At 37.7% G+C, this 27,498-nt stretch overlaps 3 protein-coding genes across 5 annotated transcripts in view; 2 read left to right on the top strand and 1 right to left on the bottom strand.

The window, feature by feature from the left end:
• Positions 1–445: 445 nt before the first annotated feature.
• LOC109103807 (glucose-6-phosphate exchanger SLC37A4-like) lies at positions 446–8,398 on the top strand. 3 transcript variants are annotated; one of them, XM_042739142.1, is made up of 9 exons: positions 446–603; positions 2,639–2,893; positions 3,765–3,997; positions 4,333–4,576; positions 4,978–5,136; positions 6,510–6,595; positions 7,184–7,297; positions 7,525–7,663; positions 7,849–8,398. In XM_042739142.1, exons 2-9 carry the CDS (start codon positions 2,746–2,748, stop codon positions 8,013–8,015), a joined length of 1,290 nt encoding a protein of 429 aa, XP_042595076.1. In that variant the 5' UTR covers positions 446–603; positions 2,639–2,745; the 3' UTR covers positions 8,016–8,398. The 3 variants fall into 3 exon arrangements, with proteins under 3 accessions (XP_042595076.1, XP_042595075.1, XP_042595073.1); XM_042739141.1 differs by having other exon boundaries at positions 446–607; XM_042739139.1 differs by lacking the exon at positions 446–603 and having other exon boundaries at positions 2,222–2,893.
• A 3,074-nt stretch (positions 8,399–11,472) lies between these two features.
• On the top strand, positions 11,473–19,871 carry LOC109103808 (gamma-sarcoglycan-like). The gene is made up of 8 exons (XM_042739137.1): positions 11,473–11,783; positions 13,938–14,132; positions 14,312–14,413; positions 14,497–14,584; positions 16,768–16,887; positions 17,594–17,666; positions 18,087–18,210; positions 18,810–19,871. Exons 2-8 carry the CDS (start codon positions 13,938–13,940, stop codon positions 18,984–18,986), a joined length of 879 nt encoding a protein of 292 aa, XP_042595071.1. The 5' UTR covers positions 11,473–11,783; the 3' UTR covers positions 18,987–19,871.
• A 505-nt stretch (positions 19,872–20,376) lies between these two features.
• The window catches only part of LOC109073595 (sacsin-like), a 38,789-nt gene continuing 31,667 nt past the window's right edge, over positions 20,377–27,498 (bottom strand). The window contains exon 11 of the mRNA XM_042739138.1: positions 20,377–23,835. Within this exon, the coding sequence (XP_042595072.1) occupies positions 21,787–23,835 (2,049 nt within the window). The 3' untranslated portion in view covers positions 20,377–21,786. The remainder of the gene's footprint in view (positions 23,836–27,498) is intronic.

Genomic DNA, 27,498 nt, shown 5'->3' with positions numbered 1-27,498 from the left:
TCACTTTTGATGAATTTAATGCATCCTTGCTGATAAAAGTATAATTTTTTTTAATTATTGAAATATTAATATGCAATATTTTTTATTCACCATTTAATATAGATACTCCTATATGACACAATAGGCTATTTAACTTTTAAAAAACAATTGCATAACAGTACAGTATTTCTGCAATTGTAATTTCTGTAAATAAATTTTATCCAGCATTAAAAAGTCTGTGTAAATGTACCATTTCATGTAATAAAACCACTTCAGATCCAGCTTCTGCCTTTACAGATGGCATAATAGAAGCTGAACAATATGATCTTACAATTAGCCTTTGTGTTTTTCTCTTCTAAACTGTTCTACTGCAACTAATCCGGTAGGTGGCAGCAATTGTTTATTTTGACTAGTTTGACTAGTATTTCAGGATTTCACATTTACAGCATCTAGACGAGATCCACTAGTAATGTCTGATCATAATTTTTTTGTTTTTTTTTAATGCCCGTTTAAGCGTAACATGAACATTCACCAAGTCTGATCGACATGGTTTGGTCGTGGATAAAGGGTTAATGAAAACTGTTTGCTTGCTGGAATAGACGAAAGACAGCCTCGTTCACGGAAGTAGGCATGTTATTGTTTTCATCACTAACTCGTTGTTTCTGTTATGACATTTTTTAAATCTCAGTTGTCCCTTCGACTTATCTCATAATTCAAAGGAAGGTCATTGAGACTTGTAAGTTAGATGGTGGATGATTGTTTTATTGATTGTGTTGCCACGTTTGCGAGCTGCAGTATCAAACCAGCTCGCTGTGAACTATGCAGCATTTACAAACTTTTAACCATAAAAGGACGAGAATTACCAGTACAAATGGTGTATGACAGTCAGGTCTGTGAATGACAAACATAAAACATATCTGCAAGCAGCAATGTGGCCATACACGTCATCTGAATAAACAGGATAAACATTTGATCTGCCGCTGTCCCTGTGATTTTAGGCTGCTTTACAGCGTTTGACCGGTAAGTGGCGCTGTAGACAATGCCATGCGCCACAATTATTTCTGATAAACTGCGGCAGTTTGTGATTTTATGAGAGTGGGAGGAGATCCAAAAAGAAGTTTTTCAAATTAAAATGGACGCATAGGCAAGGTCCAAGACAAAGGTGTCATTATTGACCAACAAATAAATCTAAAAGAAGACAGTGTCGTAATGTTGTCAAAATATACTTGACTGTATGTCACGTCACTTTTAACTTTATAAAAAGAAAAAGAAAGAGAAAGGGGGGGTTAAATTAGATTAAACTTTTTGTGGCCTTTTCGGAAGTCGTGGTCTAGTGGTTAAAGAGTTTAACTCCTAACCCTACGGTTGTGGGTTCGAGTGTTGGGCTGGCAATCCCACGACTGAGGTGCCCTTGAGCAAGGCACCGGACCCCCAACTGCCGCAGCATAAATGATGCCCACTGCTGCAGGTGTGTGTTCACGGTGTGTGTGTTCATGTCACTTTCACATAATCAAAACGCATATATTTATTAATTTTGGTGCCCCCCCCCCAAACTTATTAGACAGCTTCAGTATTGCTGATGATGACCCATAGGTTTCGTGTTGATGTGACAACATTTTATGATCAAATTCCAAAGTGTTCACATTATTATGAATTTCCATACAATATTTCTACTTGCAAAAAGTTATCATGGACGAAGAACTCCGTTTCAACTTGTGTAGCTCCGTTCTGCTTCATTTTGGTGGTGTTGTCAATCTACAAAATTGTATACGCGTTATGCGCGAGCTATGTGGCATAAATTTTGATTTTTACCTCTGTGCAGTGAAATTTCGTGGGCTATTTCAGTTTGACACTGCGTTATCGAGGCCTATCGCGTGACAACAACAAAATTACTAAAACTTAAACGGAATAAAATTTAAAACGGAAAATACAAAACATGTTTGTATGTACATGTAACACAGTTACACTATTAATAGAACATAGACCATTTTGCCCACGAAATCTCACAAAAACAAAAATGTTGCTAATGTGACTGCACCTATAGTGGACTAAAACAAATTGGTGAAGATCTGATGATCGTTTGTAGTTAGAAAATATGGGTTTTTCAGAATGTTTAAAAGGGTGTGATCTGGTCAGACAGAAAGCATGAACCTATATTTCTAGGCTGGGCCTACACAGTTTAGAAGTTTTAATCAGACTGAGTGCAGTATGAGTGTAACATTGAGCTGTTTGTGGCTCACATTTGGTGCTCTGCCCCTGAAGAGACATCGTAATCATTGAACAATGATTCTTACACAACACACACACACCACCAGTGGTCAAATCTATAAAACTGTCACATATATAGACCCCCACGTCAATCATTAAACTCCTAAGATTACGGGATCTTCAATAACACCCTCTTCACAAAACGTTTAAGACAACAACAAAGTACGAAAAACATTGGCTACGGTAGATCTGCTGCAATTGAAAAGTCAGTGGCACACTGTGATCCCCGTTTTAGTTCAATAGAGTGTGTCACAGTCCGTCCCCTGACACCGTTCCTTTGAAAGCAGTTGTTTGCAGGACAACACTCCAAAGATCTCTGCCAGGTTGACCATTAACCCTGCCGCTGATTACAGCTCTTTCCCCGATCTCACCAGCTCTTCATGTTTCACAGATCCACACGCTTGAGTTCATAGCCCTCAGATGCTCGTGGTAACTCCTGTGTCAGGCTGAAGAAGACCCTTATGCTCCCTTCTTAATCAGTTCATAGCTGTGTCAACCATGGCGAAGAGTGGATATGGCTACTACCGAACTACTATATTCCTGGCCATGTTTGTGGGCTACACGCTGTATTACTTTAACAGGAAGACGTTCTCTTTCGTGATGCCCTCTGTAATGCAGGAGATCACGCTGGATAAGGATGATCTAGGTGAGCATGTGCAACGAGTGGCCTGTACTTTGTCTTTCCTCTCTGTCATGTGGCCACACGTTTTATAACCTTTCACACATGCATTCATTTGAATTACAGTAAATGAGGATAAACAACAGAAGGCAGCTGTGCATTGTGGAATTCTCTGCATGCAGTGCCTTTTCTGTCCTTGACAAAAATCTTTTTTGTGTTTAAAAAAAGAATAACATTTTAGATTTACCTGATATTGACAGAAAATAATGCAAGTATATTAGTGTACACTACCAGTCATTGATAATGCATTATTGAACAATGTTTTTAAGCCAGTGTAATAATTGTCCTACCAGAGGCGACATATTTGAGACAGTCATCCTTTTTTTATTTAAACTGAATTCAAATCTGTTTAATCAAAAATTTTAAATTCCTGTTTTTGAATTGTTCATTTTTTCTCAAGAGTTAAAAACTACTGTTTAAATGTTTGAGGTCACTAAGATGTAAAATAAATGTATATCTTTATTCAAGGATGCATTAAATTGACAGTAAAGATATTTATAATGTTACAAAACATTATATTTCAACTAAATGCTTTTTTAAACTTACGATTCTTTAAATAATCCTAAAAAAAAATAATAAAAAGATTATCTTATCAAGATCACTAACTAATTTAAATGAGATGTTTGGTATGTTGCCCGGGATCTACTTTATCTGCACAGTGATTGATTTCATCTCATCACTGCAGTCTTTACAGTCCTTAAGCCAATGCAGAGTGATAACGCCTAAAGAAATGCTCCTTTGCCCTATCTTTGCAAACCCATGTTTTTGAGAGATTCTGAATGGGAATCACTCTCTGCTGAAGTCTAATCAATATTTATTTCATCTTTGTGCACTGCAGGTCTTATCACTAGCAGTCAGTCACTGGCCTACGCCATAAGCAAGTTCATAAGCGGTGTGCTGTCTGATCAGATGAGCGCACGATGGCTTTTCTCTGTTGGGTTGTTTATGGTTGGCGGCATCAACGTGGTTTTCTCTCAGTCCTCGACAGTGCCGGTGTTCTCAGGCCTTTGGTTTCTGAATGGACTGGGTCAAGGTCTAGGATGGCCACCATGTGCAAAAGTACTACGGAAGGTATGGATCTGATCCTGTAATCCATGGGCTTGCATGGTGCATAAACATATATATACACTCTTGTAAACAAAGGCATCTATGGTTCTATTATGGGCTTTTAACATCCATGGAACCTTTCCGTTGCACAGAAGGTTCTTAATAGATTATTAAAATGTTCTTCACACTAAGAAAAGAAAAAAACATTTCTTTAAAGAACTCTTCACTTTAAGAGTTCTACTACTACTGTTGAAAAGTTTGGGGCCTGTAAGATTTTATGATGTTTTTGAAAGAAAGCATACATTTCCGATGCATTTCTAGTGTACATATGAAATTAACTGATTCTTTTCTTTAAATAGTGGTTTGAGCCATCTCAGTTTGGGACCTGGTGGGCTGTGCTGTCTTGTAGTATGAATTTGGCTGGGGGTCTCGGGCCCATAATTGCCACATTGATGGCCCAAAGCTACAGCTGGAGGTTCACGCTGTCCATCTCTGGCCTGACCTGTGTGGTCATGTCCATCTTCTGTCTGCTCATCATCCGAAATGAGCCCAGTGATGTTGGCCTGCCAAATATCGAAGCTGGTGCAAAGAAAGGCAAAGGAGGTATGAGGACTTCCCCATCCACATGCACATGCATTTCATATGTATAATCAATTTCACTGAATTTCCTGTTTCAGTAGGAAATAAGGAATTCAAACTGGCAATGTGGTTTCATGTCATCTTCATTTTCCATACTTAGTTGTTTATTATGGCTAGTTTTGCTTATATAGGTCATTGCTGTTCTATGTTATTGTGAAAGCCTGTGTTAGATGAAAGGTTCCACTTGCTAGTTCTATGAAGAATGAACTATTGGACCAAAACAGGGTACAAAGGGGTGTGTTTTACTAGGCCTGTGTGTTAATTCATGTGACGAAGGTCATTCACATTGAACTAATGGACTTTTGTGTCTGTCCTCCAACAACAGTTGTACATTTGATCCATCAGGTATCTACCTCTGATTTCAGGCTCCAGCAAAAATGAAAGCACCTTCAAAGAGTTCATCTTTTCTCCATATCTGTGGGTGTTGTCATTTGGATACCTGGTGGTGTTTGGGGTGAAGACTGCTTACACTGACTGGGGGCAACTTTTCCTTATCCAGGACAAGGGCCAGTCAGCACTAATGGGTATTGTGTGTTGTCTAATGTATTGAGGTTTAAATTTTTTTAGCATCCACCTTATTTCTAATGTAAGAGCGGGTGCAGCCAATTTTTAACATGAATGTGCAAAGGTTTCTGTGTTGTCTGTTATTTTAGCTGTACAAGCACAGGCCTTTATGCTGCCTAATATTGTTAATTGGCATATCATATTATATTTGTAGTGCAAATAGATTTACTTTGTAATTTAGTTTGGTTTGTAATTTAACACACTTTATTCTTCTAGTCTTCAACCTATAGCAGCTAATGAATCAAAAGTTTTGCACATTTCCAGAAAATAGCTTACTCCAGCATTGCACAATAAGGGGAATAGGCCTCTAGTGTGATCTAATGAGGGCCTTAAAGAGATACTCCACCCCAAAATAAAATTTTTGTCATTAATCACTTATCCCTGATGTTCTTCCAAACCCGTAAAAGTCTTCGTCTTCGGAACACAATTTAAGATATTTTGGATGAAAACCAGGAGGCTTGTGACTGTCCCATAGACTGCCAAGTAAGTGACACTGTCACGGTCCAGAAAAGTATGAAAGACATCGTCAGAATAGTCCATCTGTCATCAGTGGTTCAACCGTAATGTTATGAAGTGACGAGAAAACTTTTTGTAAGTGAAGGAAACAAAAACAATGACTTTATTCAACAATTCCTTTGTCAATAGTCTCCTCTGTGTCTCTCCATATCACCGTATGCTCTTCTGTATCAGCCGTGCCACAAGGATGCAGTTTTCTTTCAAATCAAAGCTAAATACACATAGAAACAGCACATCCTTGTGGCACAGCTGATACAGAAGAGCATACGCAGCATACGGTGATATGGAGAGACACAGAGGAGACTGTTGACAAAGGAATTGTTGAATAAAGTCATTATTATTTATAAGTATTATTGTCGCTTCATAATGTTACGGTTGAATCACTGATAGCAGATGGACTATTCTGACGACGTCTTTCAACGGCTGAATCACTGATAGCAGATGGACTTTTTTGGCGGTGTATTTAAAATTGGGGGGAGTGATTGTTTTAATATAAAATATCTTAAATTGTGTTCCGAAGGAGAAGACTTTTACGGGTTTGGAACGGCATCGGAGTAAGTGATTAATGACAAAATTTTCATTTTGGGGTGGAGTATCCCTTTAAAGATGTCAATGGCAACGTTTTGTAGTGTGAAGACATTTCAGTTCTAAAATGTTACAGTTTATGTTTTCCTAATTCCACAGTACAATGAACTCTTAACTTAAAAGTTCAGGCACAATTTCACATTTTATGTCCTCTTTCAGAAATGGTCTGCTAAGGGTGTGATGAGACTTTTGTGTTATGGACTGAAATGCATATTGCTGTTGATTTTAACAGGAAGTTCCTTTATGAGTGCCCTGGAGATTGGAGGACTGCTGGGTAGTTTAGCCGCAGGATTTCTGTCAGATAGAGCTGTGGCAAAGGTGCGTTCATACCACCAATATATATTTATACAAAATCTTTATACTATTTTCTTCAGAAAATCTGTTTATATTCTACCATTTAGAAGTAGGTGGTTTTTTTTTTGGTTTTTTTTTTAATTAAGTCGTCGTCTCTAATGGTAATAAAAACTGTTTTTCTAAAATTCAGTAATGTACAGTGATATATTATTGCAATTTAAATCTTTTAAATCTGAATATATTTTAAAATAGTTTAGAAATATTTTAAAACAATAAAGTAATTTGTTCCTGTGATGCAAATCTGAATTTTCAGCATCATTACTCCAGTCTTCAGTGTCACATGATCCTTCAGAAATCATTCTAAAATGCTGATTTGCATTTATTATCATTTATTATCAATGTTGAAAACAGTTGTGCTGCCTAATATTTTAGTAGGAACTCTGATTCAGAAATCTTTCATGAAAAAAAAGAACAAAAAACAGCATTTATTTAAAATAGGAATTATAAATGTCACTTTTGATCAAGCCTTTGCTGAATAAAAAATTGCACTGACCTTTTGAATGAGAGTTGTGTACTTAAGGTGGTGCATTTTCTCGTTCTCTTTAATTTCAGCATGGATTGCATCTGTATGGTAACCCTCGCCATGGGCTCCTGCTCTCCATGATGGCTGGGATGTGTGTCTCCATGTACATCTTCCGCACTACTGTCACAGCAAACAGCTCAAATGTAAGTTCAGTATCACTTAAAATATTCCGCCCACAGCCCACATCGTGCAATAGCGAATTAAATTACTTATATTACTGAACTTAATTTTTTTTTTTTTTTTTAGCAGACAAACCTGACCAAATGTTTTGCCCAAACTTTCTGTTGCAATAGGAAATATGTCAATGCAGGAAAGAAGACTGTGTTTATGGGTTCTATAATGTACTGGTTTTATTACAATTTACACACAGGTCTGGATTCTATTGCTGGGTGCTGTTTTTGGCTTTTCCTCCTATGGACCGATTGCCTTGTTTGGAGTTCTTGCGAATGAAAGCGCTCCATCGAACTACTGTGGGACCTCTCACGCCATTGTGGCCCTGATGGCAAACGGTGATCATCTTCTCAATTTTATAGCAGCAGTAACATTGTACCAACCTAATTTTCCATTAGTTACATGGAACTTTTCCACTAGTTACATTTTGACTTTTACTCATTTCCAAAGAAAAGTTACATTTTAACCATTTGCCAATAACAAAAAATACTAATGAGTTTTTTTGCGTTTGTTTTGCTGGCAGTTGGTGGTTTCCTGTCAGGGTTGCCATTTGGCACCATTGCTAAACACTATGGCTGGAACACAGCATTCTGGGTAGCAGAGATAGCCTGTACTGTCACCACAGTTGGATACTTCCTGTTCCGGAATATCCGCACCAAGATGGGAAGTTTACCCAAGAAGGCCGACTAAACATTAGAGTACTATTTAAATGTCTTTTAACTCGTTTTTAAGATATGGTATGAAAAATAAAGGGCACAACTTGTCTAGGATTTTACTTTTGTGTTTATGAAATATAATAAATTCGCTGTGGATACCTATTCCCAAGGTATTACACTTTTTTAGCGACATATCAAATAGGATACCATGTTGTGTCACTTTCTGCACATCATGTTATTTATTCTGTTCATTTTAAAAACGGATGACAGTATTTTACATTGTTCTGAATCTGCTAACTCTGTGTTTACATTGCACAACTTTGTCTTTTGGTTAAGGCATGTTAAAGCCATTTCTTTACTGGTATTAACATTTTATTGCTATTAAAACAGGTAAAATAAATCAATTTATTTCTTGTACTTTCCATGCATTTTAGAGCTTTAATTAGTCCTATCTCTGTATCAAAATTCATAAACGCGTCAAATGAAATGTGAGGTACAGTAGGCTTTTCATATTCTGCTGACAGAAAAAGAGCTTAGAAAGACGATAATAAACATGTTTCAAAGAGCATGCACTGAGCTGCTGTCTTGTACAGATGTTCAGCACATTACAAACTTAAACGGTGTCCATGCACATTAATTACAAAGGTTGTAAAATATGTTTCTCACTGTAAATTTTGGATGCAATTTCAAGAAAAATGCAAATTAACCAGTTTTCTTTCTTTGCGTGAACATTTGGGTGGTATTATGCACATCTCCCCACACAGGTAGACGTGGGGGCGTGTTTAAACGAGCTGTTTTAGGCTGGAGAGGACGAGTCTTGACTTTTTTTAAGAAAATCTTTTTAGGTTTGAGACTTTAGTCTTTGCAACTTTAGGAATCTTATCTATGCACCAACAGCTTGTAACACTCCAAAGAGAAAGGAAAACTTGAACTTGCATCATATGACTCCTTTAACATCTCCTAATGTGTTTCAATGACTAAAGTACATCATACCTGTTTGAAACAACATTACAGCAATGAGTTCAGCTATTGTTTAATGAAACCTAGCTACTCACGAATGAAACATTGATGCCAGCATGAGTTTCTCATTGGAGATGAGACGAGGTCGCCCAAATCTGATGGACGCTGGATAGTTGGCAGCATTTCAGCATCTTTCCAGGATCTCCTTCCCTTCAGCTGTGTATTTACCGTTCACACCCACCCCGTTAATGGACAGAACCGCATGACCCACTGCACACGAGAAACACGTGCTGAACTGCAGCGATGGACCTGTAGCTGGGATGGTTTGCACACACACACACACACACACACACACACACACACACACACACCTCTGATCCCGTCCCGCTGTCCGAATGAGACAACCTTATCATCATGAATCTTTAAAACTAAATCAAGCTGAAAGCTGAATGTTTTTTCAACTTCAGGTCGAGGTACAGTACATAATTATCGTAATGGTAGATAAGACAATATAATGACAACATACACACTGAAGATCTATAAAATATTACAAACAGCGCATACCATGCTGTCTACAAATTATTATTTTTAATAAAAAAATATAAAAAAAAGTATTTTTGTGTGTGTGTGTGTACGAATAAACACTTTTGAGCGTTCGATGGTTGGAATGGAAAACATCATTTCGCATAACACCATCCCCACCGAGTGCACTGATTTGTTGACGTGCATATTCTATTAATTTCAGAATATTAATGGACAAGGCTTTGCACTTTGCTATTAAATAATAATGATGGTTTAATGTTTAATTTTTCCGTTAAATTCTCATTTATCGTTATTACGGTGTAAATTATTATACTGAAAAAGTGTCACATGGTACCTGTTACTTTTCTCAACGCTTTCAGAATGGATTGTTTCTGATTAACGAATGTGTAATAAAATAACTGTGTGAACATTTTAATTTGTAATTCAGTTACCAATATTTAAAGTTATTACATTTTAATGAACCAATTTAAAAGACTTGTAAAATATATGTTAATGCGGTTCAAATAGAGATTTGGGTTTCCGAGCTCCCAAGCGCGCCCTCTGGAGACAGACAACAATATTTGTCGGAAAACGGTGATAAGCTGCTACATAACAGAATGTGCGTACGGTATAGAGTAGTTTTTTTTTCTCTCTCTCTCTCGTTAAGGATATCCATTTGCCTTCTAGCATTACCAACACCAGGATTAGTAAGGTCTTTATTATACATTCTTCTGTTTGCAATAGTATTTGCTACAGACCACCCTGAATGGTGAATAAACGCCTTTGTCATTGTCTTTGCTGGCAGAGGGATGTGGTCAGCTGTTTGTCTTATTATTGCACACTTCTGCCTCCAGCCACAGGATGTGTGCCATCCAGCCTAAGTCTTGACTGAGTTACAGTTTCTCATGTCACCTATCAGCATCCTTTTAAGATATAGGTGACAAAAAATTAAAAATAAAATACATTATAATATTTTATTATTTAGTATGAAATGTGCGTAGATGTATTCAGTTGAGTAAAATTGATAGTAAAGACATTAATAAATATTACAAAGGATTTCCATTAAAAAAATGCTTTACTTCTATTCTTTCAAAACTTTCTATTCATCGGAAACTCTTTAGAAATGTATAACAGTCCACAAAAATGAACACTACTGTTTTCAACATTGATAATAATAAGAAATGTTACTTGATCACCAGATCAGAATATTAGAATGATTTCTGAAGGATCGTGTGACACTGAATGTAATGATGCTGAAATGTAGTTTCTTGAATTAATTTTGATAATATGTCACAATTTTACTGTTTAACTGTATTGTTGATCAAACAAATACAGCTGTGGTACGCATTTAAAAAAAGAAAAAACTTGCAGAAATCAAACTTTTGCTGTATATAACTAGATTTTCTTAAAGAAAATGAGAGTAACGCCACTTCAAAAGTCACTGACACTATACTATACAATTGCTTTACATTACAGCTATAACATGTTTTGAGTGTTTGTAGGTGGGTCCTTACTGGCCCAAATGAAAAGAACACTATTTCCATAAGTCTGGTAAGTCTACTTATAAAAAATATCAGCACACATCTCCTTAAATGTCCTAAAAAAAATTCTAATAAGATCCATCATAACAGTATGGAAATTTTATTTCCATTTTTGGATTCGTGTTGGGGAGTTGTTTTATAAGTCATTCTGCCTCCTAAACTACGTAAACTATGTAAGAGAGACAAGCTCAGTACATAACAAGCCTGAAGCTTCTGCTGTTGGCAGAGGCACAGCTATTAATACTCAGTCCTGTTTTAGTGTGACCCGCCTTTATAGAGAAAGCCTCGCTGTCCAACAGACGAGCAGATCTTCAATGAGCAAAGCCACTAACTTTAGTTTCCTATCCGGAGCTCGTGCTTAGAAAGTGACTCACACGCATAAAAGTCAAACAAGTGCAGAAAATGCTCTATAATTCTCTCAGGCAGTCATTTTTTCCTTCTCCCCCCTCTCTCTGCTCCTCCTTCCCTGCTTTCCTGAGGAACAACACAACTAGCTACTGGTGTTTCTGGGTCTTGCTAATGAATCCACTCTTAAGTGATCATTAAAGCCTTATGTTTGCGTAACACGAAGCGTAGAGACCTCTGAAGGATATGTGAGCTCCCGAGAGGAAGTTTGGGATGGGGGGTGGGGGGGTTTTGCGCTGAGACTGATCCAGAATCAGATTAATGGAAGGCAGCTGTTGAGGGTTTGACAGACAGACGGATCGGAGCACTGCTGCGAAGCACAAGCAGATTCAAGTCTGCAGAGGAGTGTGTCAGCTCACACTGAAACAGCAAGGGTAAGTCACACTTTTGAGATATAACTCTTATCGTTTTATTCAAGTTTGTGACTTGGTTTTTTAATATCAGTCTTGTTTCCTATGCCTAATAATGTTTATATGACCAGAAAAATATGGAATAACTGGAGACATGAATGAATGAAAACCTGATTATAATCACATTGATTAAACAATGTTCATTGTTGTTTGGTAAATTATATCATCTTTTAATCATCAATATAATCCAAATAAAAGCCCACATATCCAATAAAAATACAACTTTTAATGGGGTGCACTTACTTTTGCAACGAACTGTATTTTAATCCCTTTTTCACATTGCTAAAATATTACCATAAGCCACTAAAATGAAGAAATAGTCGCACCTTTGAGTCCAAACATATGAATGCTTAGTCATATTTTTTGCACTCTGATATTTACTTTAAACACTTGGGCTGTTTTTACTCTTTAAAATGTGAGCATGGTTCTGGGACCTATTTTTAGAGGGCCGAGGCATTACGGCGCGCTGGAGTTATGCAGACGGCAAGATTAGACGGAGTGGGGAGCTTGTTATGTTTGCCCACAGCCTCTCTCCACAAGCTCTTATCTGGTCTCCTCAGAGAACTGGTTTTCCCACCTCATAACTGTTTATCCTCCAGCAGAAACGGAGCAATATCACGCCCGCTCAGTCTTCCTGGGTCCTCTTGATATATGATCAGGTCCAGCTTTGACACCACGAGGATCTCGGAATCTCTGTTAAAAACAAACCAGACCCCGGTGGCTTGGAAAGACAGTGTTCTGCTGTAATTTTTTTTTCTCTTGGCATGCAGCTTAAACGAGACTGGAAACAGTGAAAGAGCATCGGTAGGGTGGGTTAATGGAAAAAAGTCCTGTGAGGGAGCCTCGGAGAGAAAGAGAGAGGCTGTCTTGTGGAGTCAAGATGTTTACTTTCTTGTACGACTTTATTGATATCGTATGAATGTTTAATTACTGGTTGGTAATTATGTTTTAAAAGGGATTAGAAAGGAATGGGAATTGGATCATGCAGCTCCAAACCCAAGGAATGTTTGGATGAGTTGCTGTGGAGACACAAAGGCTGTGTTTCAGTTTTTCCTTCATCTGACGGAATGGCATGTTCACTCAAGATTTGATTCAAAGTGAATGTTGTAGTACATACAGCGCTCTCTTGACAAAAACCCTCTTTTGTCAGAAAAAAGCAAATATAATGATGTTTTTTTTTTTTTATGAGGATGTTGTGATGGTTGTTATAGTATTATGTTTTTAAACGGTTGAAGATGTTTTGGGAGTGGTGTTAAGCACATTGCTACACCACTGTTTGAAAGTTTGAGGTCAGTAAGATATTTTCCTTTTATACAGCAATGATGCATTAAACTAAGTTGTTGTAAATACCAATATTTTACAGTATTACTGTTTTAAATAAATGCAGCCTTGAGACTTCTTACCGAAGACTTTACAACCCACAAACTTTTGAATAGTAGTGTATGTGGTTGCTAGGGTGTTTTGGGTAATTTAGAATAATAATTCAGCACACTAGCATAGTCAAGCATAGTCAAGCATATTTAAAGACCTTTTTGACCCCTAGTATTAATGTCTGCAACTGGTATTTCTGAATAGTGTTTCCCTTTATGTCTGTGTGTATTTCCCATTTTGGTTACACTTTAGAATAGGAAACACCTTCACTATTAATTAAGTACTTTCCCTCAGTAAACTGCTAATTTTCTGCGTATTAATGGTTAGTAAGGTAAGGTAGTTGTTAAATTTAGGTATGGGCTCGAATTAAGGGATCCCAAATATATGGTCATGCAGAATAAGGCAGAATAATTGCTTTATAAGTACTATTAAACAGCTGATATTCCAGTTATATGCATGATAATAAACAGCTAGTTGATAGTGAGAACTGGTTCTTAAAATAAAGTGTTACCAATATTTGTAACTGCTTATCTGCTTATTTAAAAACTTTCTTTTACCAAATCAGAGTCATGTGGTACAAACAACATACAGAACAAAAATCAAGGTGTGTCAAGGTCAATAAGTTTCTAATGTATCAGATAATTTGACTAATGACAAGGCAAGGTTAGTTCAGGCTGCAAAATATCTTGTGTACTTTTCATGAATTGTAGTTTTAATGTGTAGTTTACCACGAATCTTCATTCCCAGATGGTGCGTGAGCAGTACCTCACCACCACAGATGAGTCTGGGGCTCTGGCTCCAGTCACTGAGTACATCTACATGATCGGCATCTACGGCTGGAGGAAACGCTGCCTCTATCTGTTTGTTCTGCTTCTCCTCATCATTCTGGTGGTGAACTTTGCCCTCACGATCTGGATCCTGAGAGTCATGTGGTTCAATACGGTGAGAGAACTTTCCTTAAAGGACTTCAGATCATATATGTAATCCATTTTTAATAGAAAATAAATCCATATTTAGATTTTGCCCTTGGTTGAGCCACTTTATCTCAGTTGGCCACTGCATGCTGTCACCTGAAGTCACACTGATGCTGAGAAAGCACTCTGTGTTGTTGGCTGTTGCAGGAAGGCATGGGATACCTGCAGGTCAATGAGGATGGACTGAGACTTGAGGGAGAATCAGACTTTTTGTTCCCTGTCTATGCCCAGGAAATTTACTCCAGAGAGGTAAGAGGTATTTAAAACATACACTTAAATGGATATATAGGTTGATTTAGTTGCCCATTTTGTCCATTCTCATCTCATTACAGGATTCAGCTCTTCTGGTGCACTCCTCTGAAAACGTTACGCTCAATGCTCGCAATGACAATGGTGATGTAACAGGAAGTGTGTCTGTAGGTATGAGATTCACAAAACATTTTATTGGCTGATTACATGAGAACCCTGAGTTCTCTTCTGTTTCTTTGTCTCGTGTTGAAGCTATGTTCATTGTGTTGTGGTAGTGCTCTTTCATTTTCTTAGTGTGTTTATTGCTCATTCCATTTTTTTCTTTTGTTAATTGTATAATAAATGAACAGAAAACAGAAAAATACAAAAAGATTAGAAAGCTAGTTAGATTTTTCTTTTTAAGAATAGAATTAGAATAGTGAGTGCTAAAGTTAGAGGGTCAAATAAAGATGGAAGAGATGTGTTTTAAGCTGATTCTTGAAGATGGCTAAGGACTCAGCTGCTGGGATTGAGTTGGGCAGGTCATTCCAGCAGGAGGGAACATTTAATTTAAAAGTCCGTAAAAGTGACTTTGTGCTTCTTTGGGATGGCACAGTCATGCGACATTCACTTGCAGAACACAAGCTTATAGAGGCACATAAGTCTTAAGCAATGAATTTAGGTAAAGGGGCGCAGAGCCAGTGGTGGTTTTGTAGGCAAACATCAATGTCTTGAATTTTATGCGAGCAGCTATTGGTAGCCAGTGCAAATTGATAAACAGAGGTTTGACGTGTATTCTTTTCGGCTCATTAAAAATTAATCTTGCTGCCGCGTTCTGGATTAATTGTAAAGGTTTGATAGAACTGGCTGGAAGACCTGCCAAAGGAGCGTTGCAATAATCCAGCCTGGACAGAACAAGAGCTTGAACAAGGAGTTGTGCAGCATGTTCTGAAAGAAAGGGCCTGATCTTCTTGATGTTGAATAAAGCAAATATGCAGGACCGAACAGTTTTAGCAATGTGGTCTGAGAAAGTTAGCTGATCATCAATCATAACTCCAAGGTTTCTGGCTGTTTTTGAAGGAGTTATGGTTGATGTGCCTAACTGGATGGTGAAATTGTGATGAAACGATGTGTTTGTTGGAACCACAAGCAGTTCTGTCTTGGCAAGGTTGAGTTGAAGGTGATGGTCCTTCATCCAGCAAGAAATGTCTGTTAGACAAGCTGAGATGTGAGCAGCTACTGTCGGATCATCAGGATGGAATGAGAGGTAGAGTTGAGTGTCATCAGCATAGCAGTGATATGGAAAGCCATGATTCTGAATGACAGAGCCTAATGATGCCATGTAGACAGAGAAGAGAAGTGGTCCAAGAACTGAGCCCTGAGGCACCCCAGTAGTTAGATGTTGTGACTTGGACACCTCACCTCTCCAAGATACTTTGAAGGACCTATCTGATAGGTAAGACTCAAACCACTGGAGTGCAGTTCCTGAGATGCCCTTTGTCAGTAGGGTTGACAGAAGGATCTGGTGGTTAGCAGTGTCAGAAGCAGCGGACAGATCAAGCAAGATAAGTATTGAAGATTTGGATTCCGCTCTTGCCAGTCTTAGGGCTTCAACAACTGAGAGCAAGGCAGTCTCAGTTGAATGTCCACTTCTGAAGCCAGATTGGTTGCTGTGTAGGAGGTTGTTCTGTGTGAGAAAGGCAGAGACTTGGTTGAACACAGCTCGTTCAAGTGTTTTTGCAATGAAAGGAAGAAGGGCAACTATGTTGCATCTTGTTTCCATTGTGTTGCGACTTGTTTCTGTTGTGTTGTGGCTTGTTTCCATTGTGCTGTGCATGCTAATTTCGATGATGTGGCTTGTTTCCGTTGTGTTGCGTCTTGTTTCTGTTGTGTTGTGGCTTGTTTCCATTGTGTTGTGCTAATTTCGATGATGTGGCTCGTTTCAGTTGTGTTGGGTCTTGTTTCTGTTGTGTTGTGCTAATTATGTTGTGTTGCATCTTAATTCTGTTGTGTTGTGCTCATTACCTTGTGTTGCATCTTGTTTCCGTTGTGTTGTGACTTGTTTCTGTTGTGCTGTGCTGATTTAATTGCGTTGTGGCTTGTTTCTGTTGTGTTGTGGAGAATTTGTTTTGCACTACTGGGTCACTGTGTTGTTGAGTTTTTGTTTTGTAATGCTTTGTAGGGTGAATCAAATGGGTCGCAGAGAAAATTCATGAGCTAAGAGCCCAGCGGCAACATATAACTGAACAACTAGATATGAAAGTGAAACTGGATATTTAATGAGAATAAATATAGTCTGTTTTATCAATATTCTGTTTAAATATATATATAATATATATATATATTCTCTCCTCATTTATTTCTATTCTCAATAGGTCCCAGTCAGGCCGAGGGTTTTGGCCAACACTTTAATATCAGTTCCAACCATGATGAAAATTTATTTTATGCAGATATAAATGGAGCCGTTGTGGGAAAAGGAAAGCTCCGTGTAACAGGTGAGCCTAGAAATAGATGCTCTGTTGTATTATTTGTGCTGTTTTAGTGTTAGGAAATACATTGTTTACAATGTTGCACTTTACTGTGTTACTTCAAATATTAATTCAAAAAGAATTAAGAAAAATATGAAGAGAATAGTAAGTATATTCTAACATATGAAACAACCTTTTGTAAACAACAGATCTGGCCATAACAACACATGCCTGGTATCCCTTGATGCACAATGGGTTCACACACTAGAATAAATATTAATACTTTATCTAAACTAGCCTAGAGCTATTGTGATTGGTGAATCTCGTGATACCTGCCATGAGTGTTTTTTAAAAACATATTTCGCCCCAAAAAGAACAAATAATATTTTATTTAAAGAATGAAGCCTGTTTCAGGACATTTAGGTTATTTAGTATTGTTTATTACAATTTAGAACATTTCCATGCCAATTGTCAAATATCTTATTTAATATATTATAATATCTAACTATGTACATTGATTAATCATGAATGTAGTATTTGTGGCAGCACAAATACATGTATTGCATTGTATGATTTAATACATACAAAGATTAATACAGTGATATGTTATACAATATAATAATATAATATATTGGATAATCTGTATTTTAGCAATTAAATGCAATGATGTGATTATATGGAATGATTTGTCCAATTCCTTTGTATAGTTGTAAGTTTTCTGGTGTTTGGACAGGTCCAGAAGGTGCTATCTTTGAGCATTCTGTCAGGACTCCAATGGTCAAAGCAGTACTTAACAAAGAGCTAAAGTAAGTACTGTATTATTAACATTTTCACTTCCGATACTGCAGTTTTGCCGGCGTGTTTGTTACATAGCATCATTTTTAACTCCGCATTTTATCTGATTAGTTTTTTTCTCAAAAACATTCTTGTTTTATAAGGTCAGCCCATTATAAGAACTGGTGGTACTGATTATATTACCTAAATTAACTTTTATAGACGTTTCCAGCAGGGAATTAACCAGCTGTGATGTGTGGTGACCCGAGTTACCAAGGCATCTGGTTCTCAACAAAGGCTTCATTTTTTTCTGCTTTACAAATGTCTTTCACAAGAAAATGTAATACCCCTAGTCACTCAGATTCCTCTGTTGAATTTGAGAGTATCTTGTGGTCATCTTGTGTCCAAACGATGCACTGCAATGTGCTAACGAAGCATTCCCTTTCCTTTTAACTAGAGTCTCCAACACGCTCTCTCAGCATGGATGCCCCAAAAGGCGTTCACGTCAAAGCCTTGGCTGGAAATGTCGACGTGACAGCACACTTTGATATTCAGCTACACTCAACTGCAGGACTGGTAAGCAATCCTGAAAGCTTTAGATTTTGATAATTTTTCATGAGCATTTGATTAGGTATGGAGCTAAAATCACCAATCCATGAGCTGGCATAACTTATATTTTTGGAAGAATGTAATGACGCTTGATTGTAGAAATTGGTGTTTTAACAAATTTGAGCACAGTCCAAGACAGATATACATAATAATAATAATAATATATGTATATCTCCGAAACTTTAGAAACAAGTGTCTTCTAATAAACAATAGACTGGTGAAAGTCTCTGTTTATTATTTCTTAAGTAATTATGTAATATGTTAATGATATCACTGTTAGTAATCTTAAAATAAACTTTATTTAACCTTTGGTTACACTTTATTTTAAGGTGTCTCTGTTACAGTGTAATTATACATTGAAGTACGGAGTAATATTTATTAACTTCATGTATGTACTATATGGTTAGGGTTTGGCTCAGGGTTACTTGCATGTAATTATGCATAATTTATAGTAATTATAATAGTAAGTTCATGTAACATGTGTAACAAGGACACCTTAAAAATTAAAGTGTGGACTAACCTTTCATTAAATACCTCTTTATTAAGGTTTCGGTTGTATGTTTCAGTTGATTTTAGATGCTGAAAGTGTTCGTCTGCCGACGTTACCTGTGGGAGAAGCCAGAACGTCAGGTGTCTCTCAGGGAATGTACGACATATATGAAGTGTGTGTTTGTCCCAGCGGTAAGCTCTTCATCTCCAAAGCTGGCGTCTCCTCGACCTGCAGCGAGAGCCAGGACTGCTGAATGACCTTCTGTCCTTAACACCCCCACACTACAAACAAATCATGCTGTTACACTGTATTGGGCAAGGTTAAAAAAAAAAAAACATCACGCTATGTATTAACATGTTACTGAAGATCAGAGGGTACATTCATCTGTTTGGCTGGGGTTTTATTATGATAGGGAAGATGAAATATACAGTATATACAACACACCATGGCAATTTGTAACTATTTATGTTTTGGTGAATTGGTGGTTATAAATTCAAACCTAATAAATTTGAATCTAATTCTTATGTTTCCATACAATCTGCCTACTCCCCACTGACGTTTAGGTTTAAGGGAGGACCCTTAGGATTATTATTATTTTAAAATATGTCTATGTATGAATCACATTGTATGAATTCCTACAAATCGCCTCGTAAAATAGTTACATTTTCTAATGAGATCATTGTAATTTTTTTCTCCTTTTTTTGTATAAAAATTGTTCAAAATTAGGCTGGGCAATAAAGGCGCTGGTAAACAGCTGACATCCTATGCAATATAATTTTGAGGTGCAATAAATAACCAAATTCTGTGTGTTGCATATCAGCTAGTTATTGTTTAAAGATGTGCTCATTAAATGATTACAAATAAAATACTTATGTGCTTCTCTGAGGGTTATCATATATACTTCTGAAATCAGTTTCAGTTTTTTTTATTAAGTCATGTATAATAATGAATTTCTGTCTGAAGAACTGCACTACCCACAATCCTGAAGAATTAGCTTTGAATTCTTCTGTTAAGCATTGTAATATGTGTGTTAGTGCCAAAACAGCTGGGGTATTGTGAGTAACCACATTCTGTTCTGTATGTAAAACATCAACATAATTGATCTAGTAAAAATAAATAAACTACTGTAAGATATAAAGTGCTCTTGAATTTTGAACTTTATACACAATGGTTTGATATGAAATTAGGCATCTATATTTAAATCATGAGAATAAGTATCAAAATGGAAATTTACCTATGGGCAGCATGAAACTTTGGGATTTGTGTGTGTGTGTTTGTGTGTTTTTCTCAGAATTGTTTTGCATTATGTTCTGTTTGAACATGCTGAGAGTGATTATGTTTGTATATACATTGGTTTGGGATCTTCACATTTATACATCAGTTGTATATTATATTTTGGTTGATGTATATTTCTTCAATGGGAAATCTCATATTTTGAGTTTTACATATGTAAAGTAAATAATTACAATACTGACCTTTGACTGATATTATAGTTTAACTATAAAGCATGTATGAACAAGTGTAAATTGTTTTTTCCACATTCAGTGTTTCAGTGTGTTGACATGATAATTTCATTTAAACTAAAAAAAATTAATAAAAAATAATTGAACTTGAGGTAAAAAAAAATTGTGCGCAATAAACGCTATATTTTGTACCTTTAATACCTGATATTATATGACTGAACAGTGGATTCAGAGGATATTTTTAAGAATTCAAATTAAGAAGACTGTCAGTGGGTCTCAAACTTACAGAGCTGTAATATGACATTATGAGATTGAAACAAATGACAAAATATATTTGTCCAAACAATACAGTAGCCAGTGTTTAATTTCAGTCTCTCGCAGTTAAACAAAGGAAACGGATGAAAGAACATCATTGACACTGAGCACCATATTAGTATCTATGTTCCTCTTACACAAATTTCAGAGAACTTCATGCAAAAAAAAATCTCAGCAGTAGAGGACAAGAGGTTCCCATTGTGAATAGTAGAAAATACATATTTAATCAGTGAGTTTCTGAGGAACTATGCATGTTGTATGATGTGTACACAGCAATTAACTGACAGGTGAAATTTCAAGAGAAAATGTCACTTGTTATATTTTTAAATGGTACATTTTTAAATAGTATTATGTGCTAAAACTACACCCACCAGTATCCTTATATGGGAAATAAAAAGTGCTCTGATAAGCCCCTGTCCAACAATATATACATGTAAAGTTCAGTTGCGATAAAGTTGATTGTGAAATACAGAATAAATTTCATTCTTGCATACTGTAATCTTGCAAGGAGACTGATACAGTAACTGCACTGGTAAATGCCTATGAAACCGCTGTCATATTACATCTTCAAGATGTAATTTAAAGTCTTTCAAATATTTTTATTTTGATTGTTTAATGTTCAGGTTATGCACAGTATTACATATACAGTGAAAGGAGCATGTCATTTACCTTATGCATTTACCAGCTGATAAAACGGTGTATGAACATTATAACCTGCCCTTTTGATTTCAGAGTGAGCTACTGGCACATGACTGATACAGATCCCATTAAGAACCATGAGCTGATTTGCCTGTCATTGCTGGATTGCACATAATTTAATCATTAAAATTTCTGCAATCACTCAAGTGCTATTTACATAAAAGTGCAGCAAAACTCATGCTATTAAATCACAATACCGTCAACTTAATGACTATGGCATTTCTAAAAAAGATAAAAAAGCAGCATTGGTATTCATTATGTACAAAGGAACAACAATAATCAATAAATGTATTTAAAATAATAAAAGGTATTGCTATGTTTTTTAACATTATGTACAGTGATGCATGTTAAATAGCGTACACTTTTTCTTTAGACTCAGGCAACCTTTCAGAGAAATGGAGCAGATATGTATGCAAATAATAAGCATGTGTCACAGCATCAGAGGTTAAAATAAATGCCAGCGAGATACATAATTTTACCTTTAATGAGTCTTTTAAAATATTTACTGGTCTATATTGCACAACCACCACTTTGTTAATTCAATTGTTAGTGTTTTGCATTGTCTAATGCTGACATTCAGATTTTTTGCTGGACAAAGGTCTCAAGTTTGATGATTATGCGAGCTGTGCATTCCATTACTCTCATTGCTACTTCTGAAGTATATCTGTCGTTAGGAATCTGGGGGAAGGGTAAAAGGTCAGGGTAGCGAGTTCTCAGGCTGTCCACACCATAACCCTCGAGGATGTGTACATCCTTGGCCAACCCTGTTAGCTGGGTGTTGTACTCCTCTACCTTTTGTGCGAGTGCTGTGGGCTTCACATCTTTGTCTGATTTTCCTCTCACTGCATAATCTGCTGCGATTAATGCAAGCTTTGTTGCCAGGTAGCATTTGAAACATACCCATTCATTGGCATTTTTATGAAGGTCATTTCTTGCAGCGGAAAAATTGGCTCTTGCTTGCCTTAGCCAACGCCGTGCCTCCACAGGGTTCCCAACGGACTTAAACGAGGGTGGTACAAAAAAGCGATTTGAATGCGATGTGCCTGCATAGCTAGTAAATTGTTCTCGGAACTGCTGCTTTTCCGATTTATGGCTTGTTGCTTCTTGGTTCCACGATGTGTAAAATCGCTGAAATGAGAATTTCTCTGACTGGAATCGAGTGGAAGATGCCGAGAAAGGTCTCCTTGATCCTCTATCAGTGGCCTGCTCTGCCTGTGTTTGCTTCTCCATCCTGCTGATCTCATTTTGTAGGTGCTTAAAGACTTCGGTAGCGATATCAAGATTCTCTGAATTTTTGTCCGGGTGCCACTTCAAGTATAAGCGGCGAATAATTTTCTTGCGTTCGGTTTCAGAAAGTTTCCAAGCTTGTTCTATGACCGACGTAACTTCTTTTAGAATTTCTGGTAATGCATTGAGTTTGATCTTTTTGGGGGATGCATTTGTTGGAGGAGCCCTGTGATTTTCCTTTCCAGGAAATATTGGAGGGACCATTCTGGCAGAAGGAGAACGACCCTCTGAGGGGCTTGTTGGAGTTGTGCCTTCTCGAATATGGTTGCTATCATCCTGTCTGGAAAATTTATACAGATCAAGAGAACTCACAATTTTGTACTCACTGTACCCAATGTCAATTTGAAAGCACTTGCCTAGGACACTTGGACTTTCAACTTCCTCTCGTTCTACTTCTTGAACAATGATAGCATATGTGTAAGTTGGCTGGTAAGTGCCTAACATATCACCTCCCTCTGAATCTACCAAGTAGCCAACATATTCTCCAGGGTAAAAGACATTCATAGGGTCCATGAGCAGTAAATGATGAATCTCTGCAGGAATGGGTGTACCAGGAAGTGGAAGCTCTAGCTTTGAGGGCTCAGTTGTGTCATACTTGACACCAAGGTTGTCTAGCTTCTCAGTAATTCTGTAGATGTCATTGCAACCCAGCATAGCAATAAGATAGGAAGTGTCAGAAATCAGGTTGTCTGTTGCTGACTTAAGGGTCATTGCTAAAGCAAGAAGAAAATTAATGTCTTTGCTGTCAGAGTGCTGAATGTAGAGATGGATAACGGCAGTTCCATACCTTTTAAGAAAGGCAAGAGTTTCACTACGGCTATGGGGAATTGGACTGCAGCCTTTCACTCGCAATGTTGTCTGTAGTTTCTCAAAGCAAGACACTTTTAAGCCCTCACACAGTGCTTTGCATAACCGTATTGCTTTCTCCTCATTCACCATGTATGCATTCTCATTCTCGTGTTTCATGATCCGAATTAATCCAGTGATAAACTGCTCTGATGACAGGAGCAATTGAAGCCGTCCCTGCAGGGAGCAAAGGGCACCAAATTGGCACATTTTTGGAGAGTCTTCATCTAGTTGTTCCTCCAAGATACTACTCAGAAGCCTGGGCCTCAGTTTCTGGGGAAGCAACATGATCAGCTTTGTGTGAAAGGCATGGTCTTTGCCTAGGTAACACTGGCTCATGTCAACTAGCATCTGAACACCAACATTACCCTGAATTCGGCTCTTGTAGTGTGGTGCATCGTCAAAGACCAATGTGTTTGATTTGGCCAATCGTCCATCATGGCTTGGAAGGTAAAATGTCAAATCTCTGAGATTCTCAAGGTCTTTACGGACCTGTACTGGGTCATTCTGGAGATTTTTGAATAGCCCAGAGACAGTTCTTTTAACTGTTCTCATTTCATTTGGGTCAAGCTGCTTGCCTTCTGAAATTCTATAAATTCGACACAAAACTTCAACATATTGTTTTGTTGAAACAATGTCCTCAGTTCCCAACAGTTTGAACAGCTGGAATGTACCCAGCTCAAGGGGAAGTTTGTACAAGTAGGGTTTGAAGTCAGATTCATTGTCCAAATTAATGACAACCTCCTCTGGTTTAAGGAGTTTCCAACCCTCTTCAACCATGACGAAGGCTACTCCTCGTAACTGACAGCGGAATTCATGTTTTTCTGCATTCAGAAATTCATAAATGCTCCTCAAGACCTTGTTTCGTGTTTTCACTGTGTCATCATCCAAGTTAGTAATGCTACATATGTTTTTGCAATTGCTAATCACCTTTTCCAATGGTGGGTCCACATTGACATTTAACAGGTTCAAAATAAGATCAAGTTGCTCTTGCCCGGCAAGTGTGTTTCCTTCCTGGTCTTTTATGCTTGTTGGGGTGGCTCTCTCAGGTAAAATAGGACAAGATGTCCACAACAACTGCATGATATCAGTTTGTTTGAATTTTTGATTTACTTGAGACCCACTGAAGCGAATTAAAGGGATGGTGCCATTCATTTCTTGGTACTGAGCGTGGAGGCGAACAAGTTCAGCTGGTGCACGCTCTGGACATAGGAATGGTATCATAGAGAGTTCTTTGAGGAATGCCCCATCAAACAAATCTGTTCTCTCATTGAAAATGTGATTTAGGAGAACATCAACAATTGTCTGAACTTTTTCATTGGACCAGTTCTCTGTATGAGCTTGATGCTGATCTCCTTTGCAAACTGTAGAACTTGCTGTTGTGACACAACAGATTTTAACCCAATATTGCGTAGGAATGTTATCCATGAGGTTAAATAGGATGTCCCACTTTTTGGCTTTGAGACCTGCTCGATTTTTTTGAAGAAATCTTTGGGAATGAAGGCTTTTTGTGGAAGCATTACTTCAAACACTTTAACTGTTTGATCGAAGAAGGCTTTGGCAGGTTTCAGTCTATTGGTGGCGTCATGAATGAAAGACAGACCTTCTAGTTTTTCAAAGAGCTGATCCTTGATCTGTTTGCTCCTCCATTGCCCATAACCTCTCCTTCAGATAGATGACATGTTGGATTTGGCATCATATGATAAAATGTCAAATTTTGGAATTAAATGATTCAGGTAGACCTCAAGATCATCAATTGGTGTGACCCCAAGAAAGCTGTAGAGTTCTTTCAGCTGTGGACTGTCAGCGAGAAAGGCTGAGGATGTATTGTGTGCCCACTTTTCAATGTCGGCAGAAGGAATGCTTTTTGTTAGAACATAGCATGCTCCAAAGTTTGAAATGCAGATGTACCGGCCACTGACGGCTTTGTAACATGGCAACAGTTTAAGACATTGTACATCATCCTGGGTCAGATTAGCCAAATTGCAGTTGAAGTACAACAACAGTGCTTCAAAGTCTTTGTCCGTCAAACTTGCTGTTTTGAAAGCTGATATCTGGATCATGTACTCAAGTGCCCGAAGTATGCTGGAAGGATTGTCTATATTTGCTGTGTGCTGAGCCAAAGAGGCAAGATGGGACTCTCTTTGGCACATGTTTTTATTCACAGCCAATTGAAAGCATCCTCCCTTCATGAGGGTGTGAAAGACTTTGTCATTTTGTCCATTTGGAAAGATTGCAGCAAAGATCAAGCTCAGGGGTAACAAAACGTCATGCTCTGGCACAACCAATTTGTTTCCTGACACCATAAATTTGATTCCTGGAAGTAGTGCCCAATCTTTCAATATATCCAGAATGGTCTCAAATTTAGGCTTGATCTCTGTCTGGTCATCCTTGGTTGCAAGTTGTTCACTGATAAAGTGCCATGCACTCTTAAGCCAAGATTCAGTAGGAAAGTTCTCCTTCCATTTTACTGAGTTTCTTGTTCTGCACTCTCTGGGAAGTACAGATCCCAGGAGATCTCCAAAACTGCTTATGTCAAAGGTCTTTGCCACACCTGCTTTTAGAAGGATGTTACTGTACCTTATGTATAGTGTGTGCATGAAAAGCTCTTTCCTTGATGGAACAAGCTCATGATGAGTGGTCAGAAACTTTGGATGTCTAGCATCAAACACTTGCAGAATGTTGTCCATTGTCAACAGAAGTGGCAGTCCCTCTATATTAATATCATTTTCCTCCACATCTTTTGAAGCAGTAGTCGACAAGTAGTTTCAGACCATGGAAGAGCTTGAAATTGGACTGCTGCAGTCGACATGGTAGCTTTCCAACTTGGCAGGATGCGTCTGGATATGAGAATGTCAGAAGAAAGTTGCGAACATCCTCAGGAGGTCACATATTTTACTGGAATCCCAGCATCTTTCAGGCAGAAATACAGACTGGCTGTCTCATCACAGCTGTAGATTAGGTTGAAGCCAACATGCATGGTCATTTACCTTATGGATTTACCAGCTGATAAAACGGTGTATGAAACATTATAACCTGCCCTTTTTGATTTCAGAGTGAGGCTACTGGCACATGACTGATACAGATCCCATTAAGAACCATGAGCTGATTTGCCTGTCATTGCTGGATTGCACATAATTTAATCATTAAAATTTCTGCAATCACTCAAGTGCTATTTACATAAAAGTGCAGCAAAACTCATGCTATTAAATCACAATACCGTCAACTTAATGACTATGGGCATTTCTAAAAAAGATTAAAAAAGATTAAAAATTGGGTTTCGCAGCATGGTATTCATTATGTACAAAGGAAACAACAATAAATCAATAAATGTATTTTAAAATAATAAAAGGTATTGCTATGTTTTTTAACATTATGTACAGTGATGCATGTTAAATAGCGTACACTTTTTCTTTAGACTCAGGCAACCTTTCAGAGAAATGGAGCAGATATGTATGCAAATAATAAGCATGTGTCACAGCATCAGAGGTTAAAATAAATGCCATTGAGATACATAATTTTACCTGTAATGAGTCTTTTAAAAATATTTACTGGTCTATATTTGCACAACCACCACTTTGTTAATTCAATTGTTAGTGTTTTGCATTGTCTAATGCTGACATTCAGATTTTTGCTGGACAAAAGGTCTCAAGTTTGATGATTATGCGAGCTGTGCATTCCATTACTCTCATTGCTACTTCTGAAGTATATCTGTCGTTAGGAATCTGGGGGAAGGGTAAAAGGTCAGGGTAGCGAGTTCTCAGGCTGTCCACACCATAACCCTCGAGGATGTGTACATCCTTGGCCAACCCTGTTAGCTGGGTGTTGTACTCCTCTACCTTTTGTGCGAGTGCTGTGGGCTTCACATCTTTGTCTGATTTTCCTCTCACTGCATAATCTGCTGCGATTAATGCAAGCTTTGTTGCCAGGTAGCATTTGAAACATACCCATTCATTGGCATTTTTATGAAGGTCATTTCTTGCAGCGGAAAAATTGGCTCTTGCTTGCCTTAGCCAACGCCGTGCCTCCACAGGGTTCCCAACGGACTTAAACGAGGGTGGTACAAAAGAGCGCTTTGAATGCGATGTGCCTGCATAGCTAGTAAATTGTTCTCGGAACTGCTGCTTTTCCGATTTATGGCTTGTTGCTTCTTGG

Source organism: Cyprinus carpio, chromosome B15 (assembly GCF_018340385.1).
Source record: "Cyprinus carpio isolate SPL01 chromosome B15, ASM1834038v1, whole genome shotgun sequence".
In the NCBI taxonomy this organism is placed as follows: domain Eukaryota; kingdom Metazoa; phylum Chordata; class Actinopteri; order Cypriniformes; family Cyprinidae; genus Cyprinus; species Cyprinus carpio.
The sequence above is the reverse complement of the archived record's forward strand: the minus strand, read 5'-3'. Positions and strand labels throughout refer to the sequence as shown.